Source organism: Sapajus apella, unplaced genomic scaffold (assembly GCF_009761245.1).
Source record: "Sapajus apella isolate SASKATOON/1434 unplaced genomic scaffold, GSC_monkey_1.0 scaffold37, whole genome shotgun sequence".
NCBI lineage: Eukaryota > Metazoa > Chordata > Mammalia > Primates > Cebidae > Sapajus > Sapajus apella.
Genome location: NW_022436977.1, coordinates 8,781,171 through 8,795,863, shown reverse-complemented (window position 1 = coordinate 8,795,863; position 14,693 = coordinate 8,781,171). Strand labels below are relative to the sequence as shown.

The 14,693-nt window shown below is 34.6% G+C and overlaps 1 protein-coding gene across 23 annotated transcripts in view; it reads right to left on the bottom strand.

Moving 5' to 3' along the window:
• The window catches only part of ZNF280D (zinc finger protein 280D), a 104,497-nt gene that overhangs the window by 71,488 nt on the left and 18,316 nt on the right, over window positions 1-14,693 (bottom strand). For 12 of the 23 annotated variants that reach the window (XM_032297340.1, XM_032297338.1, XM_032297357.1 and 9 more), the window contains 4 exons: window positions 7,950-7,993; window positions 4,783-4,929; window positions 1,844-1,909; window positions 1,604-1,743 (listed from right to left, as the gene is read on the bottom strand). In XM_032297340.1, coding sequence (XP_032153231.1) covers window positions 1,604-1,743; window positions 1,844-1,909; window positions 4,783-4,929; window positions 7,950-7,993 — 397 coding nt within the window. Of the gene's footprint in view, window positions 1-342; window positions 1,744-1,843; window positions 1,910-4,782; window positions 4,930-7,768; window positions 7,838-7,949; window positions 7,994-14,693 lie in introns of those variants that run through there. The other 11 variants (XM_032297348.1, XM_032297342.1, XM_032297343.1 and 8 more) reach the window with 6 other exon arrangements.

Genomic DNA, 14,693 nt, shown 5'->3' with positions numbered 1-14,693 from the left:
GACCTACCTGGCAAGGAGCCAGCCAAAAGCCAACAAGATACTGAGACTCCCCGTCCAACAACCAACCTTAAGGAACTGAATGCTACCAACAACCACGTGAATTTGTCAGCAAACACTTCCCCAGCAGAATTTCAGATGAAACTGCAACTTCAGGGACCACATCTTGAATGTAGTCTTGTGAGATCCTAAAGCAAAAAACCCACCTAAGCCATGACCTGATTCAGAAATTGTGAGACCATGAGATAAGGAGTGTATGTTGTTTTAAGCTGTGTAAGTTTGTGGTAATAGATGCACAGAAATAAATAAATAGCTAATACACCATGGTTTGTCAGTCATTCTTTCAAGTAAAAATAGTGCTCTATTAACAACAACCAAAAAAAAAATTGTTTACCTCACAAGTCAATCACACAAGTGCTTTTTCTCAAGACAACCATCACACTTCAAACACAAAGGTATTTTATGTATACTACCCATGTCATCACACAGAATATTTTAAAAGACACATATTCAAGTGTGGACAGTTAACAAAACTATTAACATTTTAATACTTCATCAAAGAATCTGGGTATAACCAAGTAACACTCAGTTGACTAATATAGTTTACTGTGCATGCATGGCAGGTGACTAATACAGAAACTATATGTACAGTTTGGTGGCACTACCTTGATGCACACTAAGGCACCAGCAGCTTACCCACATTACTTTAGCATCACCAGTGCAAATGTCAACACAGTGGAAAATGGTCTTTGATTATAATGACAACACTGTTGACTCCCAAACCTCTAAAAGGGTCTTGGGGAACCCCAGGGGATTGCAAATTATTGTCAGAACTGTTCAACTAAGGCAATTCTTTCATTTCTAACTGTACATTTATATACAACATATATGTATGTATGTGTGCATATACATATAAACTATGGGTTATGCTGGATTGAAATCCAGATCCATCAACTGCCAGCTTTGGGATCTTGAGTGAATCTTTCAATCTCTATGACCCTCAGTTTCCTCAACTAAAGAATGAGGATAATAATAGTGTCTACTTCATGGGGATGTTTAAGAACTAAATGAAATCAAATTACCTATAGCATTTAGCATAAAGCCTTATACATATTAACAGCTCAATGAATGGAAACTATTACCATTTTCTATTACTTTTTGTAACAGAAAAAAAGTGGGAGTTTTTTGTAACAGGAAAAAAAATTTTTTTGTTAACTGAACTATGAAGGAATGTTATAAAAAGCTATGATGGTCTCTTAATTATTTTCCCAATTAAGAATATCTGGCCCAGTTTGCAATCTTAAATATTTGCCATTATGTAATATTTATTACTGATTATAATTTTATTCATATTTTGGTGGCACAGTTTTCATTATTGTACCTATTTAAGCATACTGCCTGATTTATTAACAGGTTGGGTAGTTAGCTCATTCAGTTATTACTTTGGGTAGTACTTGAGCTACAAAAATATGGTGACATTTTACTAATTATGCTTCTACTGGATGACTACTTATGACAGTCCAGAAGTTTAACTGGGTACTGTTGATATTGATAAATAATATCCAACGGATCCCTGAACTGGCTGTATAGTTTTAGAAACACTTACAGGTTTAGAAAAAGGCTGAACAATAACAGAACTATCTGAAGATCTAGACTCAGGATGAAAATTTATTGGTGAGGCAGGCACGGGATTTGATGTTGGATTCGTGTAGTGTTGACTTGTAGGCTTGAATGCAGCAGTAATACCTGTATTTTAAAGTAACAGAATATATTGAAATTATTTGTACATAATCAATTTTGTCAAAATACTTCACTTTAAAATTAAAATAGTACAATAATACTGTACCTCGACTGAGTGCACCATTCTTTAGTCCCCTTGAATATGAGCTGGGGTTAACTCTGTTCAAAATATCTATAAAAAATTATATTTATTTTAAAATTCAGTGTTTGAATGAAATACATGTTAAGATAACAGAAATCATGAATTGAAAACATGTAAACAGATTTCTGGAAGGAGTATATAACTAATCACTAATTTAAGAATAGAGTTCATTTTAAATGCATACATAACTAGCTTTAATTGTTTCATAGACTAAGAACAATCTTTCTCATTACAACTCAAAATTCAAAAGCCAGAAGTAAGGGAATGACAAATCTGACTACATGTGAGTCAAAACATTGTGCTTGCAAAGAAATAGTCCACATAGTTAATAAAAGTTTTCCAAAAATATATTTATATTCAACCTATAATTTAACTATATATTTTTCTTTCAGTGATGACAGGGTTGTACATACAGTCAGGTTCCTATGATTCAAAATCAAATTTTTGCCCAAATTCTACACTGCATTCACACCTCTAAACGCCTTGAAGTTCCATTATGGAAAATTTCATTGGATTATCTACTATTAGTTTTGAGTTAAAAAAGGAAAACTAACACAGATTGCAGTCTAAAGTAAACCAACAGTTTATCACAGCATATTATTAGTTAAGAGGTCGCAAATCTACCACTACACCAGAGGTCAATCTGAGCCTGCCATGACTTTGAGGATCAGTTTAAAGTTCCTCATTCTTGCATACAAGTAAACTCTGTAACTTTTAGCTTATCAAACTATAATTTGGAAGCATAAGGATTTGCCTAAAATTGCTGGTTAGAAAAAGGTAAAAAGCACCAAAAAAAAAAAAAAATCCACCATATCTCATAAAAATTTATTTTATCTTCCTCACAGTACAAAGAAACCAGATCCCATTAAGTCATTATATAAAACAATGGTTCACACAAAAATATGGTTGTTTTCTGACAATGTCAATGCAGTGCTCTGTAATTAAACACTACAGAAGTCTTACTAGAGAAAAATCTGCTCAAAGAACTTCACACTGTTTTTCACTCAGAAATTCAGGATTAAATATTTATTCAAACCATGAAAGAACTATTGCTGTAGTACTTTTTAGTAGCTGTCGTCTATGGACCACAAGTTTTTGTCCTCCTTTCTCGAAGTTTTACATAAACATTTAACTCATGTTCCATATGTTAACAATTGTATGGCTTACACATAAGACAACAATAAAACCATTTAAATTATTCACCTTAATATTGTAGAAAAGAAATTCTATTGGACTCAATCCCCTTCTTGATGGAATTATTTTAAAACTAATGTACACTATTCTACTTGAATACCATAAACAGTCATCTACAATCAGTATAAATTCAGCTTGAAACTCAACTGTCATGTTTTCAATAAGAGTTTGAATAATTTTACAATATATTTCAGTATAAAGAAATAATCACGAGAATATTATGTTTCACTATCACCAAAGATGCCATGATGCCTAATTCATTTTATAATCCAAGCAGCACTCCCCTTAGCACTCTATGAGAAATGACCAATCTGCTACAGAAAATGGTATTAAAAATTCAACTGGTGAAATTATTCTCTCTCTAATAAAACTGAATAAAAGTGCCAATCCAAGTTTAGAGGTAAGCAAAGTGAGAGCTAGGCTTTCAGAAAATTTTAAAGTAGTCTCTTAATGACACTTTGAAGCACTACCATGGTAAGTAAACACACAAACACACACACACAGACTAGTAAAATGGGTACATCACATTCTTTGGTAAATTTTCCTGGCTTCAAACAAACAAGTAAATAAAATGGAAAAAGATCTATTTTCTCTTTTTCTCTGAAATTTTTATTTTATTTCTGTGCACTCTATCATACATTTTTGAGTGGGCATTTTAACAAATGTCATCAGTATCTGTACTTTAACATTATCACAATGTCAAATCCAATTCTCTAACTTAAAGCTAATCAGCCACAAAGGTACCAAGTTGCTCTGCCCAAAAGCCTTAAGGATTTAAATGTACTAAATGCTAACCCATCCAAGTACAGTGGCTGTAGATAATGCCATTCTTTTTCATGAATATAAATAGGAGTTGCTGGAAGATGGATATGGTCAGAAGCTACAGCCTCTGTTGGTACACAGGCCAGAGACTGTGCAATCATTTATCACCTATACATTTTGTAGCCATGTATAGATGACACTGCAATGAAGCCTGGATGTGAGAAGTCTCACTTAGGACTAACAAAAACTCACTTAGTATATTCTGACATTTTAAGCAAAGCATTCCAAATGTTTTATTTTCTCTTCTTCTGGATTTAAGTGAGAAAAATGAAAAAGGATAAACAGATAAATACATTACTTAAGGCCAGGTACAGTGACTCACACCTGTAATCTTAGCACAGTTTGGAAGGCCAAGGCTGGATCACTTGAGCTCAGGAGTTAGAGAGCAGCCTGGGCAGCATTGTGAGACTCTGTCTCTACAAAAATTCGCCAGGTATGGTAACACACACCTATAGTCCCAGCTACTCTGGAAGCTGAGGTGGGAGGATCACTTGAACCAAGGAGGTTGAGGCTGCAGTGAGCCATGATTGCGCCACTGTGCTCCAGCCTAGGGACAGAATGAGACTCTGTCTCTAAATAAATAAATAAGTTACTTAACTCCATTAAAAATTGTGATTTCTAATCTCAGAAGACCTCCAAGGTCACCAGCTAATCTCAGTCCATTTCTCTTTTCTGACATCTGATGTTTAACCTCTTACCTCCTTCCTCAAATCCCCAGTCACGTCCCCATCCTGATTCTCAAGTTCTTACTAGCCTCACACCCAATCTCTCAGACCTAACTCTTTACAATGGAACGTGAACATCAAGTACCTGTTAAATACTTCACAAGTTTTCCCATTAGAAATAATACCTCATAAAGCTTGGCTTTACTAAAAGTAAATGCTTACTTGAAATTGCTGGTTTTGAACTTGATATCTCTCCAACAAAGATTGGCTCATCATCATCATCATCCTCAACTTCTTTTACTTTCTTCTGCCATGGTTCCAGCTCCTCTTCTTCACATTCCATAAACAGTTCTGCCATTTTTGAATTACCTAATTTTCAAAAGGAGAGAAGTAAACCTCATTTTTGAAAATAAAAACATTTTTGTAATATATAACATAATATTTAAGATGTACTATAATAATCCTAATAGCAATTTCTGAATTGACATTTGTAGTAAGTATGTGGTAACAACAGTGAGAAACACAGAGCTTACTCTCTAAGATATTAAATAGAAAAACTCAGATAAACAGATAATGGATGACAGTTATTTACAGTGGACAGAAAATTCAGTGAAAGTGAGTCAAATCCAGTGAAAGTGAGTTTCAGTCATATACATAGAATATGATTATCACTACAAAAAGGATTATATCTAACCATTGGCTTTTCAACAATGTATTAACAAAAGGGAGATAAACTAAGAATAAGAGGAAACAGGTGGGAGATAAATTGGATAAACTAAACCAGATTCAAGAACGCCAGGCAGGATGGGAGTGGTGGCTCACACCTGCAATCCCAGCAGTTTGGGAAGCTGAGGTGGGCAGATTACTTGAGGTCAGGAGTTCAAAACCAGTCTGGCCAACATGGTGAAACCCTGTCTCTACTAAAAATACAAAAATTAGCCGGGCTACTTGGGAGGCTGAGTCAGGAGAATCACTTGAACCTGGGAGACAGAGGTTGCAGTGCGCTAAAATCACGCCACTGCATTCCAGCCTGGGTGACTCTATCTCAAGAGAAAGAAAAAAAAAAAAAAAAAAAAAAGAATGTCAGGCACAGAACACAGCAGGAAAGAGATGCTAGAATAAGAGATATGGAAAATGAATTAGGCTTATTCCATTAAGGGCAAAGTAGATATTTCTCACAAGAAGAATATCACAAATCATTTCCTGGTCTAATGTTACTTAAATGTTTAGTATAACCCACCTACCAAAAAAAAAAAAAAGGCCCTCCCATTTTCCTAAATGCCATCAATATCAAGAACTGACCCCTTTTTTCTCTAAGCTGTACTATTTTACTAATTATACATAGTTCTTAAAATCTAATAATTAAAAATATTAATTTTCATTGGCAAGTCATAACTTAGTGTTTGCGTTTTTAAATACTTGAAACACCAGCCTTATTGTGTGTCTCAGAGACATTATTTATACCACTGTTTCTACTCAGAATGTCTTTCCTTCTCAGCTATACAATCTATAACACGCCAGTCTGGAGCAAAGAGAGCAGAGACTTTATATCAAATTGAATAATTCAAATCTTTACTGTATTGTTTTTAATCATATGACTCTAGAAAAGTTACTTGAACCTGTTTTCCTCATCTACAATACAGGTATGATATCTAACTAATAGATTACATAGATTCAAGAAAATGCCATATAAAGCACCTAAATTGAAGTGGATACTTCACAAAATATTAATTCCCTACCCCTCCTAACTCTTGGTTCAATTATAACTCCCCTTGTAAACTATTAGATTTTACTTTCCTTCAAAATATGAATTACATTAACAACCAATATTGTGCAATTCAAGATTTAACATATATGAGCCCAAACTGCTCACTATTTTTTCATGTGTCTTAGTTTTGTATGTCCAAGGTCAGATGGGAATATATTTCCCCCTACACATTAGAGGGGTAGTGGGCACACAGCATATTAATAATCTATGGACTAGGTAAAGTCATTATGAAAATGCGTATTTCAAACAATTAGGGAGACCCGTATACTGATAACAAAAGTATCATTTATACAGGCTGAACCGTGTTTTCTCAAAATTCATACGTTGAAGTCCTAACCCTCACTACCTCAGAATGTGACTATATTTGGAGATTCGGTCCTCAGAAGTAATTAAATTAAAATAAGGTTAGTAGGGTGGGCCCTAATCCAATGTGTCTGGTGTCCTTAATAGAAGAGGAGATTAGGACACAGACACAAGCAAGGAAGGAGACCATGTGAAGATATAAGGAGAAAATGGAGGCTGGGCACGGTGGCTCACGCCTGTAATCACAACACTTGGGGAGGCCAAGGCAGCTGGATCACCTGAGGTCAGCAGTTCCAGACCAGCATGGCCAACACGGTGAAATCCAGTCCCTACTAAAAATATTTTTAAAAATTAGCTGGACATGGTGTTGAACACCTACAGTCCCAGCTACTCAGGAAGCTGAGGTAGGAGAATCACTTGAGCCCAGGAGGAGGAGGCTGCAATGAGCTGAGATCACACCACTGCATTCTAGCCTGGGTGACAGTGAGACTCTGCCTCAAAAAAAATAAATAAATAAAATAAGAAGATAGCCATCTACAAGTCAAGAAGAGAGGCCTCGAACCCTCAGAAGAAACCAATCCTATCAATCTACGGCCCTCAGAAGAAACTATTCCTATCAATACTTCAATCCTGGACTTCTAGCCTCAAGAATTATGAGAAAAATTTCCATTGTGTAAGCCACGCAGTTTGTGGTACTTTGTTATGGCAGCCCTAAGCCAACTAATATAGTATACAAAGGTCTCCCTTAACCTTTTTGTGGGGAAAAAAAAAAAAAAAAAAAAAAAAACTGCCATTGTTATATATCCAGGATATATTTTTGAGAAAAAGAATTTTTAAGACACAATAGCTTTATAATTTTTTTAGAAATAATTTGTTTTTTGTCTATGAACAGAAGAAACATATATGATTACATATACCAGACTGGTAAAAATAGTTCCTTCTGGTAATGGGGAAAAACACTTCTATTTTACTCACTTTTTTATTTACATTACTTGTTTTTCTGTGAACATTTGTTACTTTAATAATTTTAAGTATTTTTGTTTTTAAAAAAATGTCTCCCGACTTTCATCCTTTCTCCTGAAGCAAAGTTATACGAAAGCCACACATACTTGTATTAGTTGTGGCAGCAACACTTACTTTTTGGTTGAAAAGGGTTGTCGCCCATCAAGCTGCAGAGATGACTTTCTGTAAATTGTCACCTAAGTACTGACATATGACATCAGTCAATTTTATGAGTCACTATAAGTAACACCAAATATTGAAACATGAAACTTGGGATTCACAAATTACTGGATCTAACTTTAATCTCTAAACTCACCATGTAACTCCAGACAACGCAGCAAGTTATTTCTGTTTTCCTTCCTAAAAAATAAAGATAACAACTATGAGGGTAAACTTCATTAAATTAAATGTATACATACTTAATTTAATATTTTCTCCTATACAGAGTTCAATTTTTGTTTGATGTATCTGATATATACATATAGTTCATTTTTACATAATTGGTTCATTCCTGAATAAACCAAAATTTAATAAATAAATGGTGATTATACTCGGCACTTAATACTTGAAGAAGATGATTCAGTAATTACAAATAATTTTTTAAAGTATTATTTAGTAAAAATGAGTAATCACCTTACAACGTATTGTTTTTGGAAATCTAACTTTTCAAATGCTGAATGACATTAATCTTTAACTGTTATCTTTTCTTCATATTTCAAAAATACAAAAGATATTTCAAAAATATCTTTTCTTCATATTTCAAAAATAATTTTAAATAAATTTAGTTTATATCTTTCTGGCTTTTTATCAACTGAAAGGGAACAGAAAATTCATTGGAAATATTTCATCACAGATTAATTCATTCAAAAAATAACTACTCATGGACTTCTGTATGCAAGGTATCATGCTAAGCTCAGGGGAAAACAAAAATGAGTAAGTCACAGTCCTAGACTTCAGAAGTTTACAATCTAGTATGTCAGTAATTCATTTGGCTTTAAAAATGCTGTTAGAATAAACTTTTGTTGCTTTTTTTTTTTTTTTTTTTTGGTTTTTGTTTTCCTGAGATGTAAAGTCTTACTCTGTCACCCAGGCTGGAGTGCAGTGGTGCAATCTCAGCTCACCACAACCTCTGCCTCCCGGATTCAAGCAATTCTCCTGCCTCAGCCTCCTAAGTAGCTGGGATTACAGGTGTGTGCCACCATGCCCAGCTAACTTTTGTATTTTTAGTAGACATGGAGTTTCACCGTGTTAGTCAGGCTGGTCTCAAACTCCTGAAGTCGTGATCCGCCCACCTTGGCCTCCCAAAGGGCTGGGATTAAAGGAGTGAGCCACCACCTGGCCAATAAACACTTTAAAAAAAAAAACTATTTGAATTGCTTTATTCAAACTGGGAATTTGTTATTTGAATTTCCATGCACATGCAATAACATAAATTTTACAAAGTAAACAAGCTTTTATAAAACTGAGTTATAAAGCCAAAAGTGTCAAAAATTAAACAATGGAAATCTAAAACAGTGGAATACACGACTAATTCAACCTTCGCATTCCACATTATCCTTGGTCTGACAAAAGCAAGCTTTCCTATTTTTCTGTTTACAAATTATGGAAACTGAATACAAAGGAAAAAAATTATTACCTTAATTTCAAAAGTCATTGCTATAAATTCACATATTCTGAGTTACTATCACAATAGATGCTAGTGAACCTTGTGTTTATCCCCTAGTTCTAAAGTTGGACTATTAAAAATCTTTTTAGCTCAATTTTTGAATAGCTGTAGTTTGTCCCCTAAGCTAGCAATAATATAATGCTTATTTCAGATAAAATACATGATAATTCTTGCTTCACATTAAGAACTTACCAATACCAAGAACACAGAATATTTTTAAGATTCACAATTACATATCCTATGGACTCATATATAATGTTTTTAAGTGATCATATAAGTATCTACTGGCTTCAGAATTTTGTTGGTAAAGCATGGAATTCTATGAAAGATTAAATCAGCAGCCAGAGAAGTGGTATATCCAGCAAAGATATGTAATGGGGATGTCAAAAGCCTAGCTCAACGCTGACTCTTTAAGAAAGCCAGAAAGCCAGGCACAGTGGCTCATGCCTGTAATCTCAACACTTTGGATGGACGAGGCAGGTGGATTACCTGAGGTCAGAAATTTGAAAACAGCCTGGCCAACACAGAGTCAAACCCTGCCTCAGCTGGGCACGGTGGCCCACGCCTATAATTCCAGCACTTTGGGAAGCCCAGGCAGGCAGATCATCTGAGGTCAGGAGTTCAAAATCAGGCCAACCAACATGGAGAAACCCCACCTCCTACAGAATCGGCCAGGCATGGTGGCACATACCTGTAATCCCAGCTACTTGGGAGGCTGAGGCAGGAGAATCACTTAAACCCAGGAGGTGGAGGTTGCAGTGAGCTGAGATCGCACTATTGCACTCCAGCCTGGGCAACAAGAAAAAAACCCCATCTCAAAAAAAAAAAAAAAAAACACCCGTCTCTACTAAAAAATACAAAAACTAGCTGGGTATGGTGGCACATGCCTATAGACCCAGCTACGTGGGAAGCTGAGGCAGGAGAATTGCTTAAACCAAGGAGGTGCAGATTGCAGTGAGCTGAGATTGCACGCCGCGCTTCATCCTGGGCAAGACAGCAAGACTCTGTCTCTCAAAAAATAAAATAAAATAAAATAGCCAGAAAAAAAAAAAAAAGGACTCTCAACTTCAACTACCAACTCAGCTACAGATTACATGTATGCTTATATTTAATATGCTATTTGTATGGGAGGAAAATGAATTCCAAGTAACTGACTTCAAATAAAATCCATTCATTTATGGACACTGTCCACATAAATAATTACAATTACTATTTTTAAAATTTTTGGTTACAGTTTTTATCTAAAAAACTATATCACAAAACATTTTTTCTTTAAAAAAATTAGAAACCAATGGAAATGTGGGTCTAAGTGTTTTAACTATCTGAAATTTTCACTTTCACCCATTTATAGATATCCCTTAATGTAATGTTGCTGTGTTAAATAATATTAATACTGCATGTGATCTAGTACAGAGCATATACTATGTATACAGGTGTGCTATATACTAGATGTAGTCCTCTTCACTTTCTGATAAAAGAAAAATTAAGCAATTTCACAAACTACAACTGTAGTATCTGCACATTTAAAGAGTATCACACTAGAAACCAGGAGAACCAAGTTAGAGTACCAGCAGGGCCACAACTTCCTGCCAAGTCATTTTCAATTCTAGATTTCAGACTCATAGTTCAACTGAAAGATTCTGGCTTAACTCAGCTCTAAAACTCTATTGTATATTTTAAACATTTAGTAACCATGAAGACTGAAACATGGTGAAGAAGTTCAAATTCTGACTAAATCATTTATTACCCATATGACGTTGGACAAGTTAGTTAACCTAGTACCTTGCTTTACTGCTTTTTATACATATATTCACCATTTACATGTAAAATAAAAAGGCTTAATGCCATAGGATTATAGTGAAGATTAAATGAGATATATGTAAAACACATCTCAGTGTCTGGCACATAGAAACTACTAAACAATGTTTATTTTTAACTCTGGAATAAATCCCATTTTTAAAAATGCTAGGCCAGGCACGGTGGCTCACACCTATAATTCCAGCACTTTCGGAGGCTGAGGCAGGTGGATCACTTGAGGTCAGTAGTTCTAGAACAGCCTGGCCAACATGGTGAAATCCGGTCTCTATCAAAAATACAAAAATTAGCCAGGTGTGGTAGAGCATGCCTGTTATCCAAGCTGCTCAGGAGGCTGAAGCAGAATAATCACTTGAACCCTGGAGGTGGAGCTGCAGTGAGCTGAGATCGCACCACTGCACTCCAGCGTAGGCAACAGAGGGAGACTCCACTTAAAAAAAAAAAAAAAAAAAAAAAAAAAAAAAAAAAGAACTGATCCCAATTCTATTACACTGGAATTTACGTGCTATCAGCTAAGCATATTTTGTTACATGGTCACACATTACTTAACAACAGGGATAAGCTCTGACAAGTGTATCATTAGATGATTTTGTAGCTGTGAAAACATCATAGAGTCTATAGTACTTACACAAACCTAGATGGTATTGCCTACTACACATCCAAACTATATGGTATAGCCTATTGATCATAGGCTATAAACCTGTATAGCATGTTGCTGTACTGAATATTGCAGGCAATTATAACACAAATCACTACGTAATAGGAATTTTCAGTCCATTATAATCTTACAGGACCACCATTATATAATGCAGTCTATCATTGACCTAAACATCATTATGTGGTATGTGACCATGTAAGATCTTCATTACTGTAAAATTTCTCATGATGAAATTTCAGCTTTATAAACACACCTTTCAGGCTGTGGCTGTCAAATCTATCCTATCATATTTTCACCTTTTTAAAAAAGCATTTCTAAATGAATTAAAATATACACCAAAAAAACCTATTAACCCTCAAATAAACATAACACACTGTTAAATTATATATTGCTAATATAATAGAATAAAATAAGTATCCAAAGTACCAACATAGAAAAATTAATATTTAGATAAAGTATCTTTATACCATTTCTACTTAAAAAAAAAAAAATTCAGGCTGGGGATGGTGGCTCATACCTATAATCCTAGCACTCTGGGAGGACAAGGTGGGAGGATGGCTTGAGCTCAGGAGATTAAGACCAGCCTGGGCAATACTGCAAAACCCAGTCTCCACAAAAAATTACAAAAAAATTAACCAGGAGTGGTGGCACCTGCCCAAAGTCTCAGCTACAAGAGGTCGAGGCTGCAGTGAGCTGAGATTGTGCCACTGCACTCCAGCCTTGGTGACAGAGTAAAACTGACTCCAAAAAAAAAAAAGAAAGAAAGAAAAGAAAGGAAAAAACACTCATTCTACATGTATCTTAGTCTTTTCAATTTCTTAAAAAAAAAAAAAAAAGCCCTTTGAAAAAATAAATAGCTGGTAATCAAAACACAAAACCAATTATGAGGAACACGGTGAATGGTTAGCTTTTTTTTTTTCTTTGAGACAGAGTCTTGCTCTGTTGCCCAGGCTGGAATGCAGTGGCACGATCTTGGCTCACTGCAACCTCTGCCTCCCAGGTTCAAGCTATTTTCATGCCTCAGCCTCCCAAGTAGCTGGGATTATGAGCATGCACAAGCACGCCCAGCTAATTTTGTATTTTTAGGAGAGATGGGGTTTCACCATGTTGGCCAGGCTGGTCTCGAACTCCTTACTTCAAGTGATCTGCTCACCTTGGCCACCCAAAGTGCTCACATTACAGGTGTGAGCCCCTGCACTAGGCCGAATGGTTAACTTCTACATCTTCCCTGATCCCATAAATTCAAGATATATATTCAAGGAAATAGTTAATCTTTTTTTTCTCCCCATCATAAAAATGTTGTAATTGGGGATTACATTCCCAACCAAGAAGTTGGCAACACCAAAACAAGATATGATCAACTTAAAATAACAAGATACAAAAAAGAAAATCATTTTAAATAGTGAAAATGTATACTCAAAATAAGTATTGCACATAAAAATGAAGCTCAACTAAGTCATAAAGGTAGCTTAAGATAACGTTCTATCTATAAAAAAATTAACAATTTACTTACATACTTAAAATGAGTTTTTCAGTGGAATCATTTAGACGACACAGGCTCATTGGTACTATGAAGTTTGATCTTTCACTTTTTTACTCTCAGAAATTTCCCAACAAATCAGGCATTTAAGTCATTCTACTTAAATCAGCTTTCATTTATATTCTATTTCATTTTATAAGCAATTCTTTAGTCTTTCTGTCATTAACGGTATACTGAAATTGAGGACTATCATTTTAGAATTCTAATCTCAAATGAAAAGAGCTTGAAGGATTCAAAGTGAATTCTTAACTATGAGTAATAATCTAATATTCCAAACCCTGATTTTGTGATCCCTCAAGCACTTCCAAATATCTCAAAAAAGTATTCAAAAATCAATTTTAATTTAATGTTCATCACCTTAAAATCATATGAAATCTTTTGAGGAAAAAGAACGATTTTTAAAACTCCTGTTGTATATCCCCTTACTATCCATCGCCTGTTGATTCCATTATGGAAAAATGGAAGTTACTGTAACAGGATTAGAAAAGCAGTGAATAATGATATCTACTTTGGCAACATAAGACAAATGTGTCTGACAGAAAATGTAAATCATAAGCAATAAACAATAATATAATAAAAGGAGAGACCCATGATTAATGTTTTATTTAATAAAATTTAGGCATTTAGCCATAAAATTTTATAGAGAAATTATTGTAATTTTTATTTATAGTCTTTAAGCGGATGAAATTTCAAATCAATACTTCTTTTGTGCCTCAAGTATTTCTTTCAAATGTTTTAGTGTTAGAAAACCAAGTATCTTTTTCAGAATCAGTCCAGTTGTTATTGTTAAAAACCAGTCTTATTCTTGAAAAGGGCACATTCCAACCACACAAACTTCATTATTAAAAACATCTGATCATTAGCAGCTAAAAAACTGCAGATAAAATAGTGGATGATTATAGAATTTTAAGAGACTTTAGAAGACGAATCTCACCCAATTTCTGAAAGATTCTAATTTTTAAGAATATTGCCTCCTGATAATAAGCACTCTAAAGAAGAAAAGATCTTTAAAAAGAAACTATATGGATACATCATAGTTTTTATTTTTTAAATAAACCAAAAATATCAAATGTCATTTTTTAAAAGATTATATATTTGAGAATCTTAACAGTGAACAGGCAAAGAGAAACGAAAAGGTTGAAATTCAGTCTTGAAAGAAGCAGCCTTCAAAGGCGACCAGGACTAGAATAGGGAAAATCCAGGTCTTGGAAGAGGCTGCTTAACTCTTTCCAAGAATAAGGATAGAGCATTGAGGCCAGCTTTCCCCCCCCAACTCCTAACCTACACATAAAAATTTCATCCTCTGAAGGTAACTTACCAAAGAATTAGCACTTTAGTTCTCTGAAATTAAGGTAAAACCAGATGGATTCTTAAAGCCAAA